The 26,954-nt window shown below is 48.5% G+C and overlaps 2 protein-coding genes across 2 annotated transcripts in view; one reads left to right on the plus strand and one right to left on the minus strand.

The window, feature by feature from the left end:
- LOC128714658 (obscurin) overlaps window positions 1-10,462 on the plus strand; it is a 54,422-nt gene extending 43,960 nt beyond the window's left edge. The window contains exons 18-32 of the mRNA XM_053809534.1: window positions 199-333; window positions 675-1,454; window positions 2,410-2,576; window positions 2,645-2,759; window positions 2,825-3,323; window positions 3,391-3,494; window positions 3,570-4,032; window positions 4,102-4,241; window positions 4,318-5,497; window positions 5,562-6,774; window positions 6,850-8,271; window positions 8,341-9,772; window positions 9,837-10,062; window positions 10,151-10,256; window positions 10,325-10,462. Coding sequence (XP_053665509.1) covers window positions 199-333; window positions 675-1,454; window positions 2,410-2,576; window positions 2,645-2,759; window positions 2,825-3,323; window positions 3,391-3,494; window positions 3,570-4,032; window positions 4,102-4,241; window positions 4,318-5,497; window positions 5,562-6,774; window positions 6,850-8,271; window positions 8,341-9,772; window positions 9,837-10,062; window positions 10,151-10,256; window positions 10,325-10,462 — 8,120 coding nt within the window. The remainder of the gene's footprint in view (window positions 1-198; window positions 334-674; window positions 1,455-2,409; window positions 2,577-2,644; window positions 2,760-2,824; window positions 3,324-3,390; window positions 3,495-3,569; window positions 4,033-4,101; window positions 4,242-4,317; window positions 5,498-5,561; window positions 6,775-6,849; window positions 8,272-8,340; window positions 9,773-9,836; window positions 10,063-10,150; window positions 10,257-10,324) is intronic.
- A 2,075-nt stretch (window positions 10,463-12,537) lies between these two features.
- On the minus strand, window positions 12,538-20,901 carry LOC128711827 (protein hobbit). Its single transcript, XM_053806713.1, has 7 exons — window positions 20,843-20,901; window positions 18,076-20,755; window positions 17,860-18,003; window positions 13,567-17,733; window positions 13,382-13,483; window positions 13,230-13,244; window positions 12,538-12,588 (listed from the first exon to the last, which is right to left on the minus strand). Exons 1-7 carry the CDS (start codon window positions 20,899-20,901, stop codon window positions 12,538-12,540), a joined length of 7,218 nt encoding a protein of 2,405 aa, XP_053662688.1.
- Window positions 20,902-26,954: the final 6,053 nt, after the last annotated feature.

The raw sequence follows: 26,954 nt of genomic DNA on the forward strand, positions 1-26,954 counted from the left end.
CTCGTTTGACATAGCCTCACCCTAGCAGTGAAGGGCGGCGAACGGGCCAAACGTTTGCATTCGAGGAACAAAAACACTGTACAAATAACATTTTTGTTTTGTATTTTACCCATTCACATTCCCTCCGTTGCGTGTCTCGGTTTCACACGTCGCAAACCAACCACCCATCTGTGTTACGGCCATTCTCCGCCACGCCAGAGGCCATTGTAGCGAGCCCCGGGGAGAATGCCGAAGCCCACCGTATGATAAGTGAGTGTATGAAGATCGGTCAGCACGGTGAGACGATCATGGTTTCGGTGTGTACCGAGGAAAGCCACGCAGCAATAGTAACAGGTAATTTTCCGTACCGTGTTTAGTGTTCGTTCGACATCCCTTTCTCGCCCCATCCCGCCCTTCTCCTATACGGAGGATCCCGTAAAGACATGCCTGTTCATGTTTTTAAAAAAACCTCCTTCACGAAAGCATGAAGGCATGGACCACCTGCACATCCCTTTAGTTCCCTCTAGCCCACACTGTCTCACCTGTCTCAGCAACACTTGATCGCGGCCAAGCACAAATTCCCTGTTCGTTCACACTGCATATAACCCGTTCTGTATCCTTCCTGTTATGAAATCACACTGCACGCACAACAAACCCAAACACCCCGCGCCCATCCCACCCATCGACACCCACAGGGCCCGAAGAATCACACTCGGTGCATCAGATGCGCGCGACAACGGTCATCTTCGAGGAGGACAGCGGTTCACCGATGGAGGTGATGCAGAAGATCATCTACCCCAACAAACCGCACGCGTCGGCCCTGCACGTGGAGGAGATCGACACGATCACCTTCACGTCACCCGAGCAGAAGCGGCAATACCAGTCCCAGCTGTCGGCAACCGAGGCGTCGGCCGGTACCCGCACCGTAATCGAGGAGATTGAATCGGACGGTGAGGCGACACCGAAGGGCAAGATATCGCGCGGCGTGTCGATCACATCCGCCTCGGAGGAGGAACTCCCGCTGTCACGCCAAAACAGTCGCACCGGGGCCGAGTGTGAGCTGGCGAAGCCAGCAAACGCAACGCTCGATACGAGTGAGCTTCAAAGGGAAAATGTCTCGCCGGGTTTGTTTGACGCAAAGTCGGAGCAATTACAAACGGAGGACGTTCCAGACTCCCCGCGGAAGGGTAACCTGCTCGAGGCGGGTGTGTGTGAAGAGCGAGGCGGCAAGCGGATGATCGAGAAGAAGGTGTCTTTCGAGGATGAACTACCCCAGCAAGGCAGAGCGCTCGAAAGGCAAGAGCTTACCGAGGGCGAACCCGAACACCCGGAACCGGTACAGGAGGAGCAAGTCGAGAAGCGATCCACGGCTAGCCAGAAAGCTCTTGTGAAGGAACCGATTCTGGACGGTACCATTGATGGGAGCGCCGAAAAAGCTGTTACGAATGTTCCACTGGAACCGGCACGCCCTGAAGGTATAACATAATTACACCAAACCAAACCAACACACACACGCACACACACAAACACTACAAATTCTCACCGAACAGTTTGGTAGCTCACAGACACAGCATGATCAACAATGATTGCTTCCTGTTTTTTACTCCCCCCCCTCTTGTTGAGACTTTCCTTCTACCCTTTTCCAATCCATCTTCCTTCTACTGCCTAACGTTCGAGTTGCTCGGTTCAATTGGTATTGGTTTGTTACAGAAAAAAAAAACGCTTCACTAACCATTTGTCTACCTTACGCAAATAGCACGCGCTTGGATTAAGGTACTCCGGCAAGGATGCTGATCGGTAAGTTATCTTCGTTCGTACCTTGCGAGGTATCACAAATTGTGCATTAAACCACTGAAGAACACTCAAGAAATTTCCGTTGTAGATAGCTGTTGTACATTAGCCGCCATCTTTTGTTTCTTCCCCACCTTCCGCTGATCGTTCTACTTGCGTGTGTTTAGTGACCGGATCTAGGATCTGTATGGTTTTGCGGGAAGGGAGTGTTGCTGTAGTTGATTCTGTGGTTAGAATAGTCTAAATTATGTACATACTGTTTGATTGGTGCGATGAGTCAGGCCTCCCCCATCATGATTGGAGCACTCTACCTTCACAATACTTTGCCGTTTTCTTTGGCTAATTTTCACCTGTACAGTCCGCCGCTCATTAGCTGACAATTCTGACTGCCTCACCATTTGCTGTCTTGTCTGTCCGCCTGTCTGTCACTATCTCTGTCACTCTGCTGTACTGTATATACTGCTGTAAATATTGTGATATCGACTCTATAAGATAATATCTACTTCCAAACTTCACTCACCATGCAACTATCGGAACTAACCAAACCTCTAGTGGTCGGTAGTTCGGCCTTGCACTGCTGTCATCTGTGTTGGTGATGTGACCTTTCTAACCGTACGTTTGCCATTACTATCAACCCAGCATCGCCGGAGATCCTGAAGACGGATATCGCAGACGTGACGACGTTCGACTCGCTGCCACTGATCTGGACGGTGGAAGCCGATGGTATTCCACGTCCGGAGGTGGCCTGGTACCATAACGATGAGCTTGTGAAGGCTAGCGATCGCATCCGCATCACGGACTCGGGTGTAAGTAGTCTTGTGGAGGGGGAGCGGGAGAATCGCATACTGATGTAATTAAACTGTACCCCATGTAGACGACCTACAAGATCGAAAACCGCGACGTAAAGGAAGCGGACGCTGGCGAATGGAAGGCCGTGGTGAAGAACCGCATTGGCGAAAAGTCACTGCCAGCGAAGCTGACCGTTATTCGTACGTTCCTCGTAAGTTCGTGAATCCTTATCCTACCGTACTGACTCTCGTCCACTCTATCTCAGCTTGCAAGGAATATCGTCGCCCGAAGTTCCTGAAGGGTCTGGAGAACATTTCCGTGCACAAGAACGAGCCGGTGTCGTTGACGGTTACGCTCACCTCGGATCCCGAGCCGGAGATCACCTGGTTGCAGAACGGTGCGGAGGTTAAGGCGGACGACTTCATCCAGATGAAGACGGAGATCAAGGAGCTGGAGTACAGTCTGAAAGAGATCACCTACACGCTGCACATTGATCAGGCCCGCCACTACGACACCGGGGACTATACCTTCCAGGCGAGGAACAAGTACGACATCAGCGAATCGAACGGTCGGTTGGATGTGCTGCTGAAGCCGGAGATTGAAAACTTCCACGACACGACGGTGCTGCCGTTCACGCAGGGTGTATTCCAGGTGCTCGTTAAGGCGAATCCGAAACCGAAGGTAACCTGGACGAAGGATGGTCTTAATCTGTGCAACAACGACAACTGCGATGTCATTGCCGACATTGAGAAGGAGGTCTACACGTAAGTGACATCCGGGATAAGCGATGAGCTTAGCAATGACCGGGGGTTGTTTTTCGTTCCTCAACAGACTGGTGATTGAGTCTTGCGCGCTTGCCGAGCACGGCACCTACACGCTCACGGCTTCGAACGCACAGGGGGAAACTGTGGCTACTGCCAAGCTCAATGTGCAAAGTAAGTGCCAGCAACAATATATTTTAAATGCGAGTACCCACTGACATTACGTATCGTTCTATTGCTCAACCTCAGCCTCGAAGCCCAAGTTCACGAAGGAACCGGACTGTCTTACCGTGCACGATTGGGCCGACGTGTACAACAAGGTGCTGGTACAGGGTGTGCCACGTCCGGCGATACAGTGGCTGCACAACGGTACGCCGCTCGACACGCAACAGATCGACGAGGAATCGCAGGAACCGAAGATCAAGATCGTGACGTCGGGCGATACGGAGGTGACGAGCGAGCTGTTCATCACCCATTTCGGGCCGGAACTGCAGGGTGAATACTCCTGTCTGGCGACCAGCATCGGTGGTGAAACCGAGGCGAAGTTTAACATTCAGGTGAAGAACGAACAGCCTGTGTTTGGCAAGGGACTGGATCGCTCGCTGGACCTGGAGGAGGATGATCGTTTGGAGTTGCGCTGCATCGTCGACGGTAGCCCGCTGCCAAAGATGACCTGGTACAAGGATTCCAACGAAATCAAGGCCGATGATCAGTAAGTGTGCTCAGTGAGGACCGTCAGGAGTGAGTGATTAAAACGTCGTATCTTTCGTTCCCTTCCCAGCGTTAAGATCACCTATGGCCACGATGGTATCTGTCGCTTGGTGATCGAGAACTGTCTGCCGGGTGATAGCGGCTGCTATAAGCTGGTGCTTTCCAACAAAAGTGGCGATGTGACCACACAATGCTGTGTCGCTGTCACTCGTAAGTATTTTTCACGCGAGTGTCTCTATCTTGGCTCGTGTTCTCATTTCCGCCCCCTCTTTCTGTCCATCCGCAGCCAAGCAAAAGCCTCCGGTATTCTTGCGCTTGCTCCAGGACCACAAGCTCACCGTTGGAGATACGCTGCACATGGAGGCCGAAATTGCGGGCTTCCCAATGCCCGAGGTGCGCTGGTTCAAGGATGGATTGCCGCTGCGTCAGACGCGCGGTATCAACTTCATTAACCAGCCGGACGGTCTGATCGGTTTCATTATCGATCGCGTGACGGCCGAAGATGGTGGCATCTATACGTGCGAGGTTAAGAACAAGAACGGTGAGGCCAAGTCCGCCTCGCTGACGGAGATCGTACCGAAGGGCAAGAAGCCCCAGTTCGTCAGTGAGCTGATGAACGTCAACATCATCGAGGGCTTCCCGGTAAAGTTGAACGTCAAGGTGATCGGTTATCCGCAGCCTTCGGTCAAGTGGACGCACAACGGTACGCTCGTATCCGGTGATCGGTACAAGATTACCGAGGACACAGATGGCGCTTTTACGCTCGCACTGGACAAAAGCATCGGTACGGACTGTGGCGAGTATCAGGCCATCGCCACGAACGAACATGGCGAAACGATCAGCGCCGCTACGGTAACGATTCTGCCCACGACCGATCCTTCGCTGCCAGAGGAACCGCCAAGCTTCCTGGGCGGTCTGCGCGACATCACGGCCGACGAGGGCAAGGAGCTCACGTTCTCGGCCCGCTTTGCCGGCAACCCTGCACCCGAAGTCATCTGGACGAAGGACGGTGAACCGTTGCAACCGACCGGCCGTGTTTCGGTGACGTGTGACGGCAAGAGCGTTGGGCTGACAATAATGCCCGCGGAGATGTCCGATTCGGGCGAGTATGCTTGCCTGATGGCGAACCCGCTCGGTGAGACGGAAACCCGTGCCTCGGCGATCGTGCGCAAGGTGTTCCAGAAGCCGAACTTTGTATATCCATTCTCCGATCTGCAGCAGCTGCCCGGGCTGGAGGCTAAGTTCCCGGCCAAGCTGGTCGGTGTGCCACGCCCGGAGATTCAGTGGTACAAGAACGAAACTCCCATCCACGCGGGTGATCGCTACAAGATGAAGTACGAGGGTGACTGCTGCTGTCTGTACATCAAGGAGTGCGAACCGGACGACACCGGCCTGTACTCGTGCACGGCGACAAACCGTGAAGGTAGCAGCACTATTGAGGCTAAGCTGGATGTCGTCACCAGAATGTAAGTGTGTGTACGGCCACTGTGGCGAACAACTATTTCTGACCAATTGCGTTTCCTTCCACAGTGAAAAGCGCGATGAACCAACGCCACCATCATTCATGAAGAAGCTCAACGACATGACGCTACTGGATGGTATGAAGGCGAAGCTAACCGTGTGCGTTGATGGATTCCCGATGCCGACGGTCGAATGGATCCGCGATGGTCGTCGGCTGGTGCCGAGCGAGAAGTACCGCATCGAGGCAGAGAGGAACGGTCTCGCGAGGCTTATCGTGGATGATGTGCAGGAGGAGGATCTGGGACGGTACAGCTGCAAGGCGGTGAACAATCTCGGTGAAGCCATCTGCCATGCCAACCTGAAGTTCGAACCGTCCGACTACCGACCTCGCCGTCGTTACGGCAAGGGCAAGGGTAAGGATCTGCTGCACACGCCACCGTATCCCCTCACGGAGAAACCAATCATCTCCAAGTTGTCCGATCGCCGCCTCACGCTGTCCTGGCGCCCATCGATGACGACCGTACCGCGTTATCCGGTCACCTATCAGCTGGAAATGATCGAACTACCGGACGGCGAGTGGCACACGACCCGGTCGGGTATTCGGGGCTGTTCGTGCGAGGTCCGCAACCTGGAACCGTTCCGCGAGTACAAGTTCCGCATCCGCGTCGAGAACCTGTACGGTGTGAGCGATCCCAGCCCGTACGTGCAGACGTACCGCCAGAAGCTGGAACCGGAACCGCCAGTATTTTATCCATACCTTGGACCGGGCCGTGACTTCCGGCCGGACACCTCGTCGTTCTATCCGCGCGATTTCGACGTGGAGCGGCCAGGGCATCGCCACCAGGTACAGGTGCCGGAGTTCCTGCGCCAGGAGAAACCCGTACAGTACGGTACGAAGAATCACAACGTGAGCCTGTTCTGGTTCGTTTACGGTTATCCGAAGCCTACAATGACGTACTACTTCAATGATCAGATCATTGAGGCGGGCGGTCGTTATAGCTTCAGCTATACGCGCAACGGCCAGGCGACGTTGTTCATCAATCGTATGGCCGATCGGGATGTGGGCGTTTACGAGGCGGTCGCCACCAACGAGCACGGCACCGTGCGCCAGCGTGTCTGTCTGGAGCTGGGCGAATATCCCAGGTTCCTGCAGCGCCCGGAAGAGGTGTTCATTATGGGACGCCGTTCGGGACGTGTGGAGGCAAAGATCACCGGTGTACCATTCCCGGACATCAAGTGGTACAAAGATTGGCAACCGATTCACGAATCCTCTCGCATCAAGGTAGGCTATGGAGGATGGCAAACTGTGCCGCAAGGTAGTGCAAACCGCTTATTATGTTACGGTCCTTTTTTTTAGATGATCTTCTACGAGCCGGATACGTGCGTGTTGCTGCTGACGGATGCGATTAAGAAGGATGAGGGTCTGTACTCGATCAGCGCCCGCAATGCGATCGGTTCCATCAGCTCCTCCGTGACGGTCCACGTGGAAGACAACGAGGAAGACTACGTGTACAATGCGCATCACCGTACGCCGTACGTACGCGCCCGCAACAAGGTCTACCAGGACTTCTACGACATTGGCGATGAAATTGGCCGCGGTACGCAGGGCATCACGTACCATGCGACGGATCGCTCCAACGGTCGGAACTTTGCCGCCAAGATCATGTACGGCAGCCCCGATCTGCGTCCGTTCATGTTCAACGAGGTTGACATCATGAACATACTGAACCACCGCAAGCTGATCCGGCTGCACGATGCGTACGACATCAACCGCTCGATCACGCTCGTGCTGGAACTTGCTTCCGGCGGTGAGCTGGTGCGGGACAATCTGCTCAAGTATGATTACTACACCGAGCGCCAGATTGCGATCTACGTGTACCAGGTGTTGCTCGGGCTGGAGCATATGCATACGCGCGGTATCGGCCACATGGGACTGACGATTAAGGATCTGCTCATTGCACACCCCGGCAGCGATAATCTGAAGATCTGCGACTTTGGGCTGGCGCGCCGCATTGAAGATGACAAGCTGTACACGCTCGACTACGGTATGCCCGAGTTCATCGCACCGGAGGTGATCAATCGGTGTGGCGTTGGCCTTGGACAGGATATGTGGTGCGTGGGTATCATCACGTACATCTTGCTCGGTGGTGTCAGTCCGTTCCTGGGTCGGAATGATCGCGAAACGCTGACCCGCATCAAGGAGGGCAAGTGGACGTTTATCGGTTCGGTGTGGGATAACATTTCCGCGGAAGCGCGCGACTTCATTACGCGCCTGCTGGTGTACGAGGAGAAGCACCGTATGACGATCCGCGATGCGCTCAATCACTCCTGGTTCGATGTGATCTACCGGCGCACGTTCGAGGAGTACCAGATCGGTACGGATCGGTTGCGCAGCTACTACTACCATTACCGCGACTGGTACACGAACGCGTCCTGTCGCACCTGGTACCGTCGACGACCGCTGATGAGCTGCTTCGACCATCCGTCGCGTATGGTCTACCCGCCGGGTATTATCTTCACGCCCGAGGGTACGCCACCGCCGATGCAGGTCGACGACATCCCGCACAAGCGCAAGAAGTGGGAGGAGTACGTGTCGAAGGACAACCATCCGGACTACGAGACCGCTTCGTTCAAGTCGGAAAGCCACTACCAGTACGGTCCGGACACGTATCTGCTGCAGCTGCGTGATACTACCTTCCCGTGCCGTCTGCGCGAGTACATGAAGATCGCGAAGCACCGATCGCCGAGCTTGGTGTCGGATTCGAACTACGATGGAAGTGTAAGTATTGCGCTTTGTCAATAAGGGTCTTCGCTCTGTTCACTGACTTCCTTCCTTCCGTTGTTGTAGCTGCCCATTATTCGTGAGCGTCGTCGCTTTACGGACGTGATGGATGAAGAAATCGACGACGAGCGTCGCAGCCGCATCACGCGCTATGGTACGGATGACAGCTTCACGGTATCACGCCGCATCCGCAACGAGGTCGGTACGCGCCTTGGTTCGTACGCGGAAGCGGAAGCATTGATTGAGTGCAAGCGGGAAGGACAGGCACCATTCTTCCGCGAGAAGCCACAAACCATCTCGATCCGCGAGGGTGAACCGAACCAGATCATCTGCTATGCCGTCGGTGATCCGAAACCGTCGGTGACTTGGTTCCGCAACGACATGGTCATCACCGATACGAACCGCATCAAGGTGTTGGACGACGTGGACGGTCGTTCGGTGATCCAGTTCCATCCGGCCACGCACAACGATATCGGTGTGTATAAGGCGGTCGCAAGCAACCGTATCGCGAAGACGGTTGCCCGGTGCCGGGTGGTGCTCGCCGTTATTCCGGACGCACCGGACGCACCGGATGCGGTCGCCGTGAGCGACACGGAGGTGCTGCTGCGCTGGAAGCAACCGCGCAGCGACGGTAACTCGCAGGTTATCTGCTACAGTCTCGAGCAGAAGGAGCACGGCAAGGTCGACTGGGTGGACGTGGCGTGCAACATCGATCACGAGTTCTTCCTGGTGCATGATCTGCGCCCGAACGTTTCCTACCAGTTCCGGCTTGCCGCGTACAACCGCATCGGCTGGAGCGACCGTGGCCTGCCGACGAAGAACATCACCACGCTGGAACCGGGCGCGCCCAAGATTCAGATCACGCGCGCCATGAAGCATCTGCAGCAGCTGACGGAATCGGGCCAGCAGGTCGGCCCGGAGGAGCGCACCGGCCGGCTGGACTACAGCTACGAAAAGACACCGCTCAAGTGGAGCATCGAGGGTAACTACAACGAGAAGTACACCTTCATGTCGGAGATGTCGCGCGGCCGGTACTCGATTGTGGTGAAGGGTCTGGAGAAGGCGACCGACAAGATAGTGGTGGCGAAGATCTTCGAGCTGGGCGATGAGCGTGCGGCCGAAGCGGTGGAGCGAGAGTTTGACGTGCTGCGCACACTGCGCCACGAGCGTATCGCCGCACTGTTGGCGGCGTTCCGTCCGAAGAACACCTCCATCGCGGCGTTGGTCATGGAAAAGCTGCAGGGTGCAGATGTGCTGACCTATCTGAGCAGCCGGTCGGAGTACAGTGAGCAGATAGTGGCCACCATCGTTAACCAGGTGCTGGACGGTTTGCAGTATCTGCACTGGCGCGGTATCTGCCATCTGGATCTGCAGCCCGACAACATTGTGATGGCGTCGGTGCGTCAAGTTAACATCAAGCTGGTAGATTTCGGTTCCGCCCAGTACGTGTCCAAGCTCGGAACTAACGTGACCCGGTCGGGATGGTTGGACTTTATGCGTAAGTTCATGAATGGACTAACAGAGAGAAGAGCCCGCACTAACTTGTATTTCGTTCCGAACAGCACCGGAGATCCTGAACGATGAGCCGGCACTGCCCCAAACCGACATCTGGACGGTCGGTTGTTTGACGTATCTGTTCCTGTCGGCCACAAGTCCCTTCCGTGGCCAGGATGAGGCAGAAACCCGCGCCAACATAAGCTTCGTGCGCTACCGGTTCGAAAACCTGTACAAGGAGGTTACCGCCGAAGCGACCCGCTTCTTGATGCTGATCTTCAAGCGTGCACCAAAGTAAGTGTCAACGGCTCATACATCCCGCGTCAGAAGATAATGGACCGGTAAGAATGGTACTGACCGAGTTTATAAACTATCTTTACAGCAAGCGTCCAACGGTCGAGGAATGTTTCGATCATCGCTGGTTGGTCCATACCGATTTCATGACGAAGAAGCGCGAGCGTGCCATCTTCCCAGGCAACCGCTTGAAGGTTCGTTACCGATCTCACTACCTTCATCCTGCCACACTAATGCACAATGTGTCCCTTCTTGTTTGCAGCAAATTTCCGAAGAATATCATACGATGAAAACGAACGAAGCCACCAAGTCGGAGACGATCTCCAACTTTGGCGGCCAATCCCCACGGCAGCTGTTGCGATCCAACAGCATCCAGGAGGAGCTGCTGACCACGTTCTAAAAGCCATTTTGCCGCAAACCTATTACCCCTTTCATCGTAGTGTGTTCCGTTTTCAGCGTTCTTTATTTGCTTTGCTTGCACATCTGTCTGTTCGCGGCCCACGCAACGCAACTGTCCTGTGCCTTCTGTTTTGTTTAGCTATTTCCTTCGACTGTAAATAGCACTGAAGCAAGATGGATTTTTGTGTCGTTTTTTTTCTGTAGTGCCATGCTTAACCCCCCCACCGTGACCACAATTGTCAAATTTATTCGCTATTTGATATGTTCGTGGGTTGGTGGGCTGTTCGTTAATGAGTAGCGTTTCGTGCGTCGAGTTATCGTTTTCCTGTCCGTTTTTGTTTGCTCGCAAACTGCAAAAGAGTACTTATAAACGAAGTCAAACGATATAAAAAAAAAACCTTTTAAAAAAGTGTTCAAAACACTTAATAAAAAAAAAAACAAACAATATAATGCAGCATACGCAACGATTTAACAAATCCTGTTCTTTATATACAATCGTAACACGTTTTTATACACGCGACACACATTTTGCCGGTATGTGATGGAAGCTGGGCTTATGGATACGCGTACCCCCGGGGGATCTTTTTTTATATGACTTTTTTAACCGCAAAACAAACACCACTGTTATACACATCCCTAAGAAAAACCGGGCGTTCGTCGTTCCACCCAGCGCAGTGCGCGCGGTACGTTAGCTCACTAGTTGTATAGGAAAATTTCGAGAACGGCACGGGGTGGGGTCTCTCTCCCGCTCTGTTCTCCTCTTGCGGGGACGAGTTTCCGGGGGTGCAATCACCCTCGGAATCCGCCGCAAGCAGGTGCCGGAAAAAAGAGTGTAACTTATTTATTTGTATATTGTATATTTACTATTATTGCTTAGTGATACAAAATTACATTTGCTTCCTAGTCCCATGAACGTACAGATGGATTCAAAAAGAGGGTTTACTTTTATATATTAATTTGCACAAATTCAATCAGCTTCGACGCTGATGTTTTTGACCTTTCCGGAGGAATAAAATTGTTTTTTCTTTATGTTTCTGTTCAAACAATGTGTCTACTGAATGTGATGTTGTAACTGTTTGAGAAAATGTATTCGAGAACGTTTGGTAAGCAACAGTAACAATGTTCTATCAACAAAAATAAAACAAAGGTGATATATGTAACGACGGATTTTACGAGCACAAAAAAAAAAACTAAGTCACACTGTCTAAAAAACTTTGGTACGGAATATTTAGAACCTTTGTTGCATCTTCACTCAGCTAACACACCTTTTTTCAAAAACAAACCTCCTCCCTAACGTGAATCACCCTAAACCATTTTAATTCCGCCCTTCCATGTATGCTTAGTCGCTTTATTCCTACCTTTACACTAATCCAACGGTAACAAAGCACAATCCGGTATAACATAGAAGCACATTAGTAGTGACTCAATACGGATACGATAAATAGTACGGAAATAGGCCTAAAGACAACAAACACCTACAACACAAAATCGAGAAATCATTCTTTGCACCTAAGATCATACTTAAATAAGATGCTGATAAAAAAAATGCTGCATCGAAAACATAAATAATCTCACACTTACATTAATAAAATGTAAATACCCCTGATTGGTGCCATTAAAGCTTGCCACTATATGTTCTTTGCTATATGCCGAGCCGCCACGCCCTAACTTGCTTCGCACACTCTCACTTATTGGTCATACCATAGACGGTGATTTCTGTTCAACAAACTACAAAGCAATAAAGCTTCGATGCAAAAATCTACCTTTTCACTGGGTACTTTTGCTATCTTGAAACTATTATCAAACTGTATGGTGACCACATGTGTCAACCACACTTGGTTAAAATTACGTTTATGCTGCGATGATTGCACTTGGGAACCTTGCCCGAACTTGGTACTGATACTGATAATGAATGTGATAAATTATGATATTAGAAGATCACTAGATTTCATTGTATAGCGCGCGAAGAATATAATTTGGTGAATTTGAAGCGTACTTTTGTCTTATTGATAAACTCCCTAATCCAGTGATGTTTCTTAACGTTTTCTCTTTTAAATCAGCTGTTGCACACCTTCCTTATGATTTGGAGAACTTAAATACACCCTTCCGAAGGCTCTTGTTTTCCGGCTGAAAGTACGCGAGAATAAATTTGCGTATAGTAAAACAAAGTATATAAGGTTCTAGAAAACTTATGCTAATAACAAGCGGAACATGCTTGATTAGATGCAAAGGAGAAGATAAACGTAAGCTATTTTCAGGGTTTTTTTAAAACAGGAAAATAATCAACAAAAAGTTTGCTTCTATGAGATCGTAAATGGGTGCTTTAATCAGTACAAAACCGAAAGGACTTAATTCAGGTTAAAAGCATCGTCTGAAGCAGATCGTCTTATATCCTTCCCATGTGAACTCGCAAATGACTTCGCATGTTTAACCATAGAGGGCGCTAAGCACAACGATACCAAGAACTATGGCCGAGAGATAGAGGAATCGCAATAGAATCCGTGCAAATGGAGACAATAATTGTTTTGCTCAATAAACGAAATGCCAAAAAGAGACCTTTATGCTTTTTTTGTTTTGATGGTGCAATTTGTGTTGCGCTTAATATAATGGACTTTTGAGGTAAATTGCCAATATTTCATTATGATACGTACAGCCCTGCAATCGAAAACAAATAGCAGAATACAAAACCAATAGTGAGCAAAGAAAATCAAATTAAAACATAACAACAAGTTGTACTAACAAAAAAAAAATATGCATCACACATGTACCTTATTCCGAGCACGCTGTTCAATCGTACAACATACGTGAGCGTATTTAGTGTGAAGAAAAAAAAATATACACAATTCCGTCAGACAGCAAGTTCTTCCCATTTTGTGAACGCGGCAACGAACGAAGCAACGGTATGGACTGGTTTACTTACCGCATGTCGATTGCCGAACAGCATCTTTGCCTTATCCTCTTCCTGCGGTGATGGTTGCTCGTCCACAAGTGCCTTCTTCAGTTTCAACTTTTGCTTTATTGCCTAAAACCGTAAACAAATGGAGTGATTAATTTTACATTCACTCGAAACGCACTCAAACAACATCGCTGCATGAAGCTACCTACCTGCGATAACAGAACACGCCGACTGTCCGATTTCATTGCTAGCAGCAGGTCGAGCCACGTCCACGTGACATTGTGATACTCGAGCGTGGGTATCAGCAGTGCCAGGTCCGTGATGTCTTCGAAATTTTTCTCCTTATTTCCCTTGTAGCTTACCTTCACCGGTACCTCCGGTATCTTGATGTAGATAAACAGCTTGTTCTTCTCTGCCCGCTCCTTCATTTTTTCCACATCGTCCTGAATGCGCACGTAGAAGTTGCTATCCTTGGACGCCTTTTTGCCTCCGCCGGCGGACGATTTCGACCCACCGGCGGTGGAAATGGAACTGCTCGAGGAAGCGGATGCACCACCACTGCCACCAACGCCACCACCACCACCACCACCACTTCCGGCACTGCCAGCTAACGAGGACGAGTTCGTTTTTCTGATACCTCCTTTCACGGCAACGGATGATCCACTGCCGCTCGTACTAGCAACCGATCCGCTCCCATCGCCGCTTGCATCAAGCTCATCGGCTGCATCCGCTTCGTCGCGATCCGGAAAGCAAAACTTGAGCATCGTGTTGTAAAACTTCTTCGAAATTTGTATCGTAATCGGTACGACGTTGATCTCGAAGTGTTCCTTCACGGAAATTCCACCAACCGGTGGTTTCTCGCGACAGAACACCCGCAACACACGCTTATGTTCCACCGGCATGTCACGTTGAATTTCGGTCGGACAAAGCACCTCCGTGTAGCTGTCGCGCGGTATCAAATTACTGATCCTAATGTAACCCAGCTCTAGCAGATGGTCCACCGAGTCGTCACTCTTGGAGTTTTTCGTGTACAGGAAATTGCTCAGTATGAGATCGGCGATACCGATCTGACCGTCCGCTTCCGTCAGACGCCACTGGGCATGCTTGAAGCAGATTTCGTTCGCACGCACTATCGTGACCGGTTTGTCCTTGCGGAACGTGGCCAACCGGTTCGAAGCGGACAGCTGTGCTTCGTTGTAGCACGACAGCATCATGTCCAGCTCGTCGCTTTTGGTCGTTAGCAGTTCCTTGAAGTATAGGATGGAGTTGTGCACGTCTTCGAACTCCACACGAAGATCCTCCGAGTCTCCGTCTTCCAAGCGCGCCTTCGTGATGAAATGGATGTCCTTCTCCAGACACCGGATGCGCGACATCAAACTGCGGATCTCTGTCTGCAAATGCTGGATCGGTCGCTTCTGATCCTCGCTGCTATATAGCTGCAGCTGGAATCGCATCCGGGCGAGCTGTTCCAGCGCTTCCTTGCGCTGGGGTTCCACGTACAGCAGCAAATTGTTCACGATGTCCAGGATCATCGCGTACTGGAGCGAGTTGGTACAGACGTCAAGATCGTGATGCATCAGCGTGAATGCATCCACTGGTTCGTCCTGATTTTCCCACGGGCTCATCGATTCCTCGACCGGCGGTGGCGGTACCTCACTGATCATACCCGGATCGATGCTGGTGTCACCGTAGCTGACGTAGAAAAATTCACATTTACACCGCGACACGATGCGTTGCAGCTGGATCGGGGGCTTTTGTCCACTGGTGTAGCTGCTCTCGCCGAGTACTCCAACCGTCTCGGACACGACTCCACCCACGCTCTGTCCACTACCGACGAGATGTGGCAGATCCGGCAGCTCACTGATCACTACCGGTGCGTCACGATCCTTCTCCTGGATGTTATCCACCGTCAGCCACATAATTTCTGCCATCTCGTGCGAGTCACCCTCGTTCGCGCTTACCGTAGCGTAGTACTGCATGCACTCCAGCGACCCGACCCAGGTCGTTTTCGAAACGATCGTGTGATCACGCCATACCGGTCGATGAACACGTTGTAAGATCTCCGCCTTAGCTGCGCTCAGTATCACATAGCCGGACGTTTCGCAGCCTTTCAGCAGCACCTGCGAGTTGACCAGCGATATTGCCCAATTGTAGTGTAGCACATCACCCTCCTGGTATGCCTGCAGGCCCTTCAGCTGTTGCTGGCGCGTCTGAGCTGACTGATCGTCACTGTATACTAACGGTTTGTGGTCCGCTTCCTGTATCAGCTGCTGCAACATCGCCATACTGTCGCTTGACTGCTGTGCTTTTCCCTTCGCACTTAGGTGGCCTCCACTACTCGTGGTCCCTGCTACACCACCGCTACCCTGATGTAGATCTTGCCCGGTACTTCTTGATTTGAATGGTGTTCCTAGATCCGTTCCTCCTGCTGCTGTTGTTGCACCACCTCCTGCAGAACCGCTACCGGTGCCCGCACCCGCGGTACTTCCTTCCTTGCGGAAACACTTCAGAGCTTCCGTTGCGAGGTTGTTTTTCAGCTTCTGGCTCTTGACAAGCGAATCGAACAGTGCGAACGCAACATCTCTGTTGTCTTTGGTCCATGCACCTTTCAGATCGTACACCACGAGCTTGTGTGTCGGCGTATCCTTTTCACGCTCGTTCCCATTGGTGGAGAGCAGTGCTTCCCGCCCATAGGAAACCCTTGCGACGCTCAGGAAATAATACCGGTAGATGTCGCCACTAGCGTTTGAAAGGCTTTCCGAGCTCGTATCGGTACGTTGCTGCTGCTGCTGCTCGTTGCTGATCTGTGTTGTCCGCAGCCAAATCTCGGCATCGTTTAGCTCACAGTTCATATACATCACAGACCAGTCGGCCCGAGGACGATGAATCAATCCGTCGTCAATCGGTAGCAGTGTTAGTGTGTGCTCCGAGCTAAACGTAATTCTGCCACCGCTCAGTTGAAAACCACGATTCAATGCGTGCGACATCCAGTAAAATATCTGAAACCGGTGCAAACTCATCTGAAGATTTGCTTTGCGATAATGGCGGCTCAGTTGCTTTTTTCTCGGACGCACATTGTTAAACACTGGACCACGACGGGTCGGGCGCGTAACGCCGGAAAGGATTAGCTTTAAGCTTTCGAACCACCGCAGCGTACTGCCGTACAGGACCAGATTAGGGATATCGTAATCCGACATAGCATTTTGCTTGATTTCGAACGACACCCATATGTTTAGATGCTGCGAACGGAACGCCCGAAAGGAATCGTGCACTTGATTGCTGCTGTACTCGGGCAGCTTGTCTGGCGCACACGGTACGACCGCATGGTGATCGTTCGGGTTTGCTAGGCATACCCAGTTCAGCTTGAACGTTAGCTTCAAGTTTGGCAGATGCAGCAACCGACAATCGTCGTATCGTGAAGCCGTGCGCACATAGATATTCAGATCGCCCTTGAACATTAGGCGCGCATTCGAATACATTATACCGCAGTTATTCCATGTGAGTTCCATTTCCTCCGTTGTGTTGTACGGATCTAGCGAGGCGTGCAACAAAATTGTAAACTGCTTAGCGATGATCGACAGCTGTCCGTGCATTAGCAGACGCATCTTATCCCAGAACGGTAACGGGGGACTCGGATCACGTGATGGGGCCGATATTTTCTCCATCATAAGATTACACTGCGCCATCACCGGTTCCCAGCAGGGTCCGAACGCGTACGCCAGATAATCCAGTTCCCAGTTGAAATCGTGATAAAACTTTATCGACGTCATACTGCGCTGCACCGTGTGCGTCCCGAACGGTTCGCCCAGTTCGATCTCGACGTCACGCTTGGCCCGCCTTGGCGGTGCCATCTCAGCGCCTGCTAGTGTCCCGAAAAGATGCATTGCCTTCACGTGAAACATTGGCTGCGGATAGTCGCGTAACATAAACTTCCACTCGCTGCATCCGATATTGATGGCACGCACCCACAGCGTCACGAACTCAATACCTTCGTCGGGCCATGGACTTTCCGGGTCAAGCATACGCAGCCAACGCACTGCATTGTCTCCACCATGCAGTGAGGGATCTGCCATAGCCATTATTTCTAAATCGGTCATAATCCAAGCGATAAGACGGGTACGCGGTGGACCGGATTCGGAGATTTTTTTCGATCGTTGTATGTAAATTTCCGAATTTTTCTTTATCAGGTTCGCGTTTAGCTCCTCAAGCATACCGGGCGGTAACATTAGACGCTCCGAGCACAGTTGAGCTATCTTTTGATCAAACAGCTCCTTCCGCTTGACGCTTTCGTGGTACTCATCCAGCAGCAGCACGTAGTTGTCGCGTAGCTTCACCTCGAATGGGTCGTCGCTCATCTCAAGCAAAAATTCTTTGATCTGCAAATAAATTTAATTTGTTAACGTTAAAAAACAAGCACTATGCAAGGTACTGTAACTGTGGAGGTCTTGGTCAGTCATTTATGAGTTTTTCTTATATCTCATTTAAGTGTAGCTAGATCATACCTGTATTATCATATCACTCGGCAAAGGACTGGCCATTGTGAACGGTTTCTTCTTGTAGTTGTGTACCACCTTCAACCACTTGTAGATCGACACGAACTCATTCACTATTGCTCCGTAGAAATCGTGCTCGTACGGGAAGATCACCTATTGGGAAAGAAAAGTTAGGTACTATTGGAATGCTCACAAATATTAATAGCCTTTTGTAAAACCACGTACCTTCACACCACCAATCGTTGTCGCCCACACACGGTTGGAGTCCAGCTGGAAATGATCATAGTTTTGCCGTTCCTGGCAGAGCAACTCAACCCGCTCCAATGACTGCATCACCATATCCTTGATGGTAAATATGTGCTGATCGTCGATCTTGATCACAATGTTTTCGATCGACAGCATCCATTGGCCCTTCCGGTGCACGAACGCATTTTCCCCAAACACCTGCATAGAATGCCGTTCGCTGATCTTGATTCCAAACTCCACGCTTCCCTCGGCGTACAGCTCGAGGATCATCGAGCGGAACAATGATTTCCTCGCCGATGTATTGCGTTCCGGCTCTAAAACGGGTAAATCTAGTGGTGGGTCGGGAAGTGGTTTGGTTTTCAAACCATCCCTCAATTGACGCATCTCTTGCAGCAGCGTTACAATGTGCATATGTAGATTAGTATTCCACATCACGATCGCATCTTCCAGCAGCCAAACGTCTACCTTCGGGACCCCTCCAACGTCCACGTGCTCCACACGTATACCCTTCACATTCGCAAATACATTCTGCAGCTCGGCCGACCCATACTCGCAGCCAGTTATGTGCCGGAAGTCCAGTATCTCCATTTGGAAGCTGTCGAAGCGGATAAAGTTTTTCATCGCCGTCTTTCCCACCGTGAGCTCGTTCAAGTTGGCTAGCATGCACGTTTCGTGCTGATTGAAGAAAAATCCAGATATGTCTGTCACTCGTGCGTTGATTAGTAAATCGATCGTAGCCAGCGATCCTCGACGTTCCTTCCCTGGTGGAGGTATATGAGGTTCGCGCGCTGATTGCTGTCTTGTGTTCGCCGCTGTCGTCGAACGGTACTGCTCCAGACAGCGTTTCGCATTCACTAGATAATCTGCCAGCGTTGGGCTATACTCCACCCGAAAAGTATGCACCGAAAAGTCCAGCATGGTCGTATCGCCGTAACTGCTCAGTTTGCACAAGCTCATCGCCACGTAGAAGGGACTGCCGCGTATGTGACCCTTTTTCAAGCTTTGCGCGTTTTCCTTATGTGAAATGTTCGAGCTAAGTGACCACCAGACCGATTCAATTAGCAACTCAGCACTCCAGTGCCGACGATCGAGCAGTAAGTTCAACATTCTATTCTCGTACACCTTGGTGCGCTTTTCGGCAAACTGTTCCAGCAGCAGCTTTGCGTGATTGCAACATATGGAGGAAACTTGCGCTGAACCAAACCGGAAGACGGTCGTTACGTCCCACAGCTCGGCACAACCCTTGACGACGATGCGCTTCAGGAAGTCTTCCAGCATCTTTGAACCACCAGCGGATTTTCGTCGCGATCTGCACTGTGTCGCCAGACCAGCTAGCTTCAAACTTTTCGGATTTAGCTGCCGAGCTGTACGATCGCCGGTGAAGAAATTCTTGCTGATCCACCCGTAAATCTCACGATGGTTGTAGATCAGCACAAACGATGCGAGTTTCGAGTAAATGTTAACCAAGCTACCCTCCAGCTTTGAATCTACACTGAACTGCTGCAAAAACAGCAGCTTTTCGTGCATCGTGTCGATCTCGAGCTGCTGCAACTGCATCCCTACATAGACCAGGGGCAGCTGGCACTCTTCTGCGATGCTGCTCGGCGGGGTACTAAATTTGCTCGACACTGCAAACTTTTGCAACGTGGCGGAGAAATCATTCGACGAGTTTTCGCGTACCGCACTGATGGTGGTGTTTTCTATTTTCACGAAAAAGTTTTTCGGTATAACCGGCGCAAACCGCTGGTACCATTCGTACAGGGAAAACTCTTCCTGGGCAGTTGGATCAACCGAACGGTCTGGTTCGTGTTCCGCTTCCGGCACACCGTGTTGTCGAAGAAACAGCTGGTGTCGGCGCTTCTGTGCCTGTGTGTCCTTAATGAATTCGTACAAACCGCCGTGCAGGATCACTTTCGTCGTTGTCATTGCGAGACTGAGCTTTTCCAGCGACATTGGTGCATCCACCACCAGCACGCCATCGAGTGCGATACCGAAACTAAGCTCACCGAGACACGGTTGGGGTAGATCGGATATTTTGCGCGATCGTTCCAGCCGCTTCGGGGTGGATATGCAATGGCGCAGAATTTTCGCCTGTGCATCACAAAGCGATGCGGATACGAGCAACGATTTGGTACTGTGCACGAGACTGCCATCTAGGTGTAGCTCCTTGGCAGTGGCATGCAGCAACCAGCCCGGTTCCTGGGCGCTGTTTAACAACGCTACCGACACATTGTTTATATGTACTGCCATGAATTGAGCAAACTTGAGCAACTTTGGCGGTACCTTCTTTTCCCGAAAATCGAGCGGTTTCCGCTGGGGGTTGCATTTCGCTCTTGCCTGAAATCCGGCCCAGTCGCTATTGTTACCCGATCCCGTCGGGCTGCCGTTGCTACCCGGCGTTGTGGAATTGCTGCCTCCTCCGCCCGGTGTTTTGTTGATATCCTTGTTAATGCGTACATCGCGCACATTAATCGACAACAGCTTCGAAACGTCTGAATTGACGAAGCTACTTTGCAGGCTAATTTCATCGATCTGCACCGAAAAGCCACTCTTGCAAACGGTCACATCGCGTATCGAACAGGGTAAGCTAATACGCCCAACATTGATTTCTATATTGTACAACTTTTTCAGCACGAATCCAATTAATTTTGGTACTAGCCTGAAAAGAATTAGGGACAGATCATTCATCACACTCATCTCCACCGATGGGCTGGGCTTGGTCGTGAGTCACAAACAATATACGTACCATGTTAAAACCAGATAACCGAGCGAACTAAATAATATTATGTACAAAAAGTTCAACATGATCTATGCACCATTGCCACCTTGGCGGGGGGAAGGTTTTGCAAAATGCTCCAGAATAGAGTTTACAGCCAAAATGTGGTAAATTCACCTTTTTCGTTCCCCACAGCTCAGAACGATTGTTTTTCTCCTATCTGCTCAACAAAACTTTGACAGTTGTGAAGATTTTTTTTATTCTGCATTTTCCTCTAAATGTAAACGTCATATGGTTTGCCTCACACACACACAGCCCTATCACTTTTCACTCACACTTCGCCATATCAGCATAACAAATGGTAACGCGAATCAGCTGATTTTATGTTTATACCGGCTTCTGTTAAACAGAGAGGGAGGAGTACATGTTCATTTTATTCATGAGCTGCCATCATTCGATGCGTTCTCTCTTTCTTCCTTTGTAATCTAAAGTATTTGTCGACAGTTTCCTAATTTTGCACATGTCTCGCGATGATCGTACCAAATTACCAATTCTTCCTTTGAAATACGCACAAGGTTTTATCTTTGATAGTCAAAACTTAAGCCCTGCATCAATTTAATGTTTTCGGTTTGCAATATCAGGAAATCTTCGCGATTTGATTTTTTTTTTTTCATTCTTGGGCTTTATTTTACCGTAATGGGAAAAACAATGTTGTGTAAAACAAACTGCTCGAGATGGAATGCGGTACCGATCCTGTGGAACAATAAATGTTTTCCAATTCTATTTTATCAAAACGATCTTTTCAACGGCGGAATCTGGCAACTTTTCATCCAACGAACCCTGCACAACAATAACAAATAGCTGTCAAACCCTTGTCCGCCTAGTTGTAAATCGGCATTCGCCTGTGAACCGTTGACAAGTGAACAGCTAATCAGTTTAATTTGAACAGACAGTTATACACAAACACACAACATCAAAGACACACGGATACTCTTACAATCGCACGAATTTTGGACAAAGGAAAAAAGGACATACGAATAAGATAAGTACTTAAGATGGGGGTCGTGGACCCTGGGGGGGGCAGTTCCCCCGGGTCATATTATGAGATCCTTGGGGAGGATCATCGAATAATGGGAAAAAGAAGAAGAAAAATGAAGGGGGATCGAATGATACTGGAAGAAACACGTGACACGGAAGAGATTTTTATGGTAGTGGAGAGTACCACAGCAGGCAAATCACTTGCCACATATAACCCATTCTTGTTTCAAAAGGCTGTTGAACTTGCAATTAGCGGTAAACCCATACACACTACTCTGCTACGAGATGGAAAGATCCTAATGAAGATGAGGAACAGGAGCGACGCGAAAAAGCTGTTGAAACTGAACCTTAATCAACCAAACGCGTCGATCAATGTAAAGGTGTACGAGCATGAATCACTTAACCTCACAAGAGGAATTGCCAAGTGCGATGCATGCATGTTCCTTAGTGAAGAAGAACTTTTAGACGGATTAAAGGACCAAAAAGTAACCAAGGTCGAAATAATGAAAAGAAAAAATGATAAGGGGCAAATCGTCAACACCAGGTCGGTCATTTTAACCTTTAACAGCACGGTCCTACCCAGAAAAGTGGATATTGGCTATTTTACCGAAAGAGTTGAATTGTACATACCGAAACCCACCCGTTGCATGAACTGTATGCGAATCGGGCATACAAAAAAAGTTTGCTTCAAAGAAAAGAAATGTGCAAAATGCAGTCAACCATTCCACGAAAAGTGTGAAAATGTTGCAAAATGCGCAGAATGCGGAGAGGCACATGTTACGCTGGACAAAGAATGTCCAATCTTCAAGGACGAATGTGAAATCAAAAAGATTCAAACCGAAAATAGAGTGACGATGCGTGAGGCAAGAAGAATACGCAGAGCCATAGCTCCTGTGATCCCAAGGAAGTACACATCACTAGATTATGCAACGACCACAGCAAATAAAAACGGGCAAATCACCCAAACCCCACCAAAAGTAACTGAAAATAATGCAGAAAAACTGAACAAACAAGAAAATCATAACCTAAAAAGCACAGAACAAACAGATACAAACACAGAATCTATTACAAATGAGACAGAAAATAACAATTTACTAAAAGAAACAAACAAAGAAACACATATCAAAAATAAAAACACACCGACCCACAAAACCATAGAGATCATTTCATCGGATGAGGAAGGAAGTACTTCCTCCACAATCACAGCCCCCTCGAAATGCTCAGGGGAAAAAATCGATATGGATGTGGAAAATGAGAATTTTACACTAGATAACGGAAAAACACTACCGTATAAAGCATTAACACAAGAAGAAAAAAAAGCAGTCACAACCAAAAGGTTACTAGAAATACTTTAACTCGCAATAGCTGAAATGGCTGCAGAAAACAACATCAGAATAATACAACTAAATATACAGGGATTATTAAATAATATAGACGAATTAAAGCACATAATAAGCAGTGACAAGGCAGATGTGGTATGCCTACAAGAAACCTGGCTACTAGATCATACTGTCTGCAAGATAAGAATGCCACAATACAACCACTTTTACCAAAACAGAGAAGATGGCTATGGTGGCAGCAGCATCTTTGTCCATAAAAAATACCAAGCAATGAGCGTACAGGTACACGCACGTAACGAACACATTCAAACCACCGGCGTTACAATAAAAGGTTTAAACCTAACAGTTATAAGCACCTATGTGAAACCCACTACAACAAAAAATAATTACTCCAGATACCTTAAACGAATACTGCAAGTGGCTGACAACAGAAAAGCCATAGTAACAGGCGACTTCAACGCTCACCACACAGCATGGGGCAACCACTACTGTGACGTGAGGGGAAGAATAACCATGGAAGAGGTAAATAACTGTGATATGGTAATGGTGCATAACAAAGAGCACACATTTATAAATCCAGATGCAACAAAAAAAAATACCGCCATTGATCTCACTATAGTGTCACCGAACATGGTCCTAGACATCGAGAGGAAGGTCACGAACCAACACGTGGGTAACAGTGGGCATAGAATGATCAACATAATTATTAAAAAACCTGCCAAAGCTTATACAAGATCGGTGATAAATAGAAATAGGATAGACAAACAAATACGTGATATCAGATGTACGGAAAATACCTGTATTGATAACATTAAAAGTACCCTTCAAAGCATTATAAAACAAAACACCAAAACCATCGCGTACACACCGAAAAGTTGGTGGAATGAAAAGCTGCAAGACGCCTGGAAGAAAAAAAACATAGCCCGGAGCAACTTCAATCGAAACCGCAGTATAGAAAACTCTATTCAATTTAAAAAGGACCTGGCAAAATTTAAGTACCTGAAAAAAAAAGAAAAAAGAGCCAATTTTGAGGTCTGGCTTGATAAGGTCAACGCGGACAACACGAGTAAAGAACTATGGGACCTAGTAAATAAATGCCATGGGAAACAAGTTTCCCATAATTGTACAAATATCATAGCCGGAAATAAGGACAATGCGAAAAAGTTCCTGAAACTGAACTTCAGCAGTCCTAAAATATCAAGGAGCCCATTCACTCCACACTTCATTTCAGATATACAAATCTTGGACTTGGAGAAATGGAAGGACATCTTAAACAATAAAAAAAACACCACACCTGGTTCAGATGGCATTTCCTACAACGCTCTGAAATTGTTGAATGATGAAGTCGTCCTTGCTCTGATTGGAGAACTTAACAAGATGTATCAAGAAGGAAGGGTACCCAAAAAGCTAAAAAAGATAAGGATAGTGGCAATTGCTAAAATAGGTAAAGATATCAATTGTGTAGAAAATTATAGACCTATAGCCCTGTTGTGCACCTTAATCAAAATAATGAATACAGCAGTACTGAGAAAGATTACTGAGCACCTGGAGAAATATAATCTCCTTCCGGAAACCAGTTTTGGTTTCCGAAGACACAAATCTACCATTACGGTAGTGAATCTCCTGGTACACAAAATTACACATAACAACTCAAAAAAAAAGTACACTGGGGTGGTTTTTATAGATGTTAAAAACGCTTATAACAGCGTACTCACCAAAGAGCTTCTGGACACCCTTAGGCACAACATGATATCCGAAGAGGATATTGCATGGATTGCAAGCTTTTTAACTAACAGGAGCTTAGAAATATCAGTAGGGAAGGAGAACATCAAACGAATTATAAGTAACGGCCTTCCACAAGGAGATGTGCTCTCACCAACACTTTTCAACATCTACACCAGCAGCTGCCACGCTCTAAACGACAATAACACAAGAATACTGCAGTATGCGGATGATTTCGCTATAATTGAGACTGGGTTAACTCCAAAAGCGGTTGAATTAGCACTACAAAGATCAGTAACATGGCTGAAAGAACGACTAGGACAGCTAAACCTAGAAATCAATAGTGCCAAATCCAAGGTAATGGCCTTCCCGAACAACAAATTTCAACTAAGGGTAAAAGTAGATAGCGATGTAATCGACCAAACAAAAGAGCACAAATTTCTGGGCATAACAATTGACAGCAAGCTAAGATTTAATACCCATCTAGATAACCAGATCGCTAAAACGGTGAACCGATTTAACCCAATCAAAACGATATGCAACAATTCAAACCACATTAATCCAGAAAAGGCCATGCAAGTTCATCGAGCCATTGTAAGAGGTACAATAGAATACGGGATAGGTTTTAGCCTCAACGCAAACAAAGGGAAACTGCGCAAAGTGGATACGATCCTGAATCAATCCTTGAGAAGGGTTACGGGATGCACCAGAACCACACCTCTCAACTCACTTCACGCTATAGCCGCGGAAAGACCGTTTACCATTAGAGGCAAGTTCCTTCTATGCAAACAAATAGCCAAAACAATAGCATATTCAGCCCCCAACAATGCCTTATTTTTGAAATTGAACCATCATCGCTCCGGTAAACTATCAGCAATAGAACAAAATTATTTAAATAATAAGGACACTCTACAATCCATAGCCACATATCATTTCAATGAGTCTATCAACAGTAGTCGCAACATAATGATCCGTACCACGATACCTGGACTAAACAATAACAAACAACAATATAACCCCAAAATAGCACGACAATTAAGTCTAGACCTGATTAACTCCACTACCAACCCCCCTACTTCCACAAAAATCTTCACAGACGGAAGTAAGATAGACGATAACTGCGGGATAGGAATATACATTGTTAGTAACAATCAAGTACTGTTAAAAAAGTCCTACAAACTCAAAAATCCTGTGTCCATATGCTCAACAGAACTATATGCCATAAAGTTGGCACTTGAGTTTGCAGTGCAAGAAAGGATACATGCTCCAACTGTGTATACCGACAGCCGAGTGGCGTGCCTAATCATCAAAGGCGCGGCGGAGGATTTGTATACTGACGTCATAGTATCAGAAATTCTGAATAATGGAACACAAGTAAACGTATCTATTCAGTGGATCCCCAGCCATGTTGGCATTGAAGGGAACGAAATAGCAGACAGCCTTGCCAAAGAGGGTACCAACTGCGACAACCTCATAAACAACAAGATACTCCTCAAAGACGCCCTAACGAGATTCCAAAACAAGGCAAAAGATGATACGGACACGTGGTATGCAGAAATGTGCCAGCACAAAGGCAAAAATTTTGCGGAGTATCAATCCCGAATGGGGAAACAAATGTGGCATCACAGGCTAAAACTACCAGCTAATGGTATAAAAATACTGAACAGATTGATATCGGGCCATGACTATAGTAATTATTGGCTACATAAAATGAGATTAGTAGAAAACGGCCTCTGTAATACATGTAATGAGCCTGACACGGCTAAGCATAAAGTTTTCCACTGCACTAAGTTTGCATTAGAACGAAGAAAGGCAATCTACATCAACGAAGTAACCTTCAAGAGAACCTGGAAGAGAAAAGACTCACTGGGACTGATGAAAGTATTAAAGTTCATCAAAGAAAACAGAATGAAATTCTGAATCACCACGGTATAAGAACTGATATAACAACCCTGATTCCTGAATCCAACACCCTAAACATGAAGACAATCACATACAAGAAAAGTCAGAGAGAAAAACACAAACAACACCCAAATACACAA

This window comes from Anopheles marshallii, chromosome 3 (assembly GCF_943734725.1).
Source record: "Anopheles marshallii chromosome 3, idAnoMarsDA_429_01, whole genome shotgun sequence".
In the NCBI taxonomy this organism is placed as follows: Eukaryota; Metazoa; Arthropoda; class Insecta; order Diptera; family Culicidae; genus Anopheles; species Anopheles marshallii.

Coding starts and splice junctions, on each gene's coding strand:
- LOC128711827 (XM_053806713.1), bottom strand. CDS start 20,901: ATGTTGAACTTTTTGTACATAATATTATTTAGTTCGCTCGGTTATCTG. Junction 20,756..20,842: donor GGTTATCTGGTTTTAACATG/GTACGTATATTG, acceptor AATTCTTTTCAG/GCTAGTACCAAAATTAATTG. Junction 13,484..13,566: donor GGCGTGTTCTGTTATCGCAG/GTAGGTAGCTTC, acceptor TTACGGTTTTAG/GCAATAAAGCAAAAGTTGAA.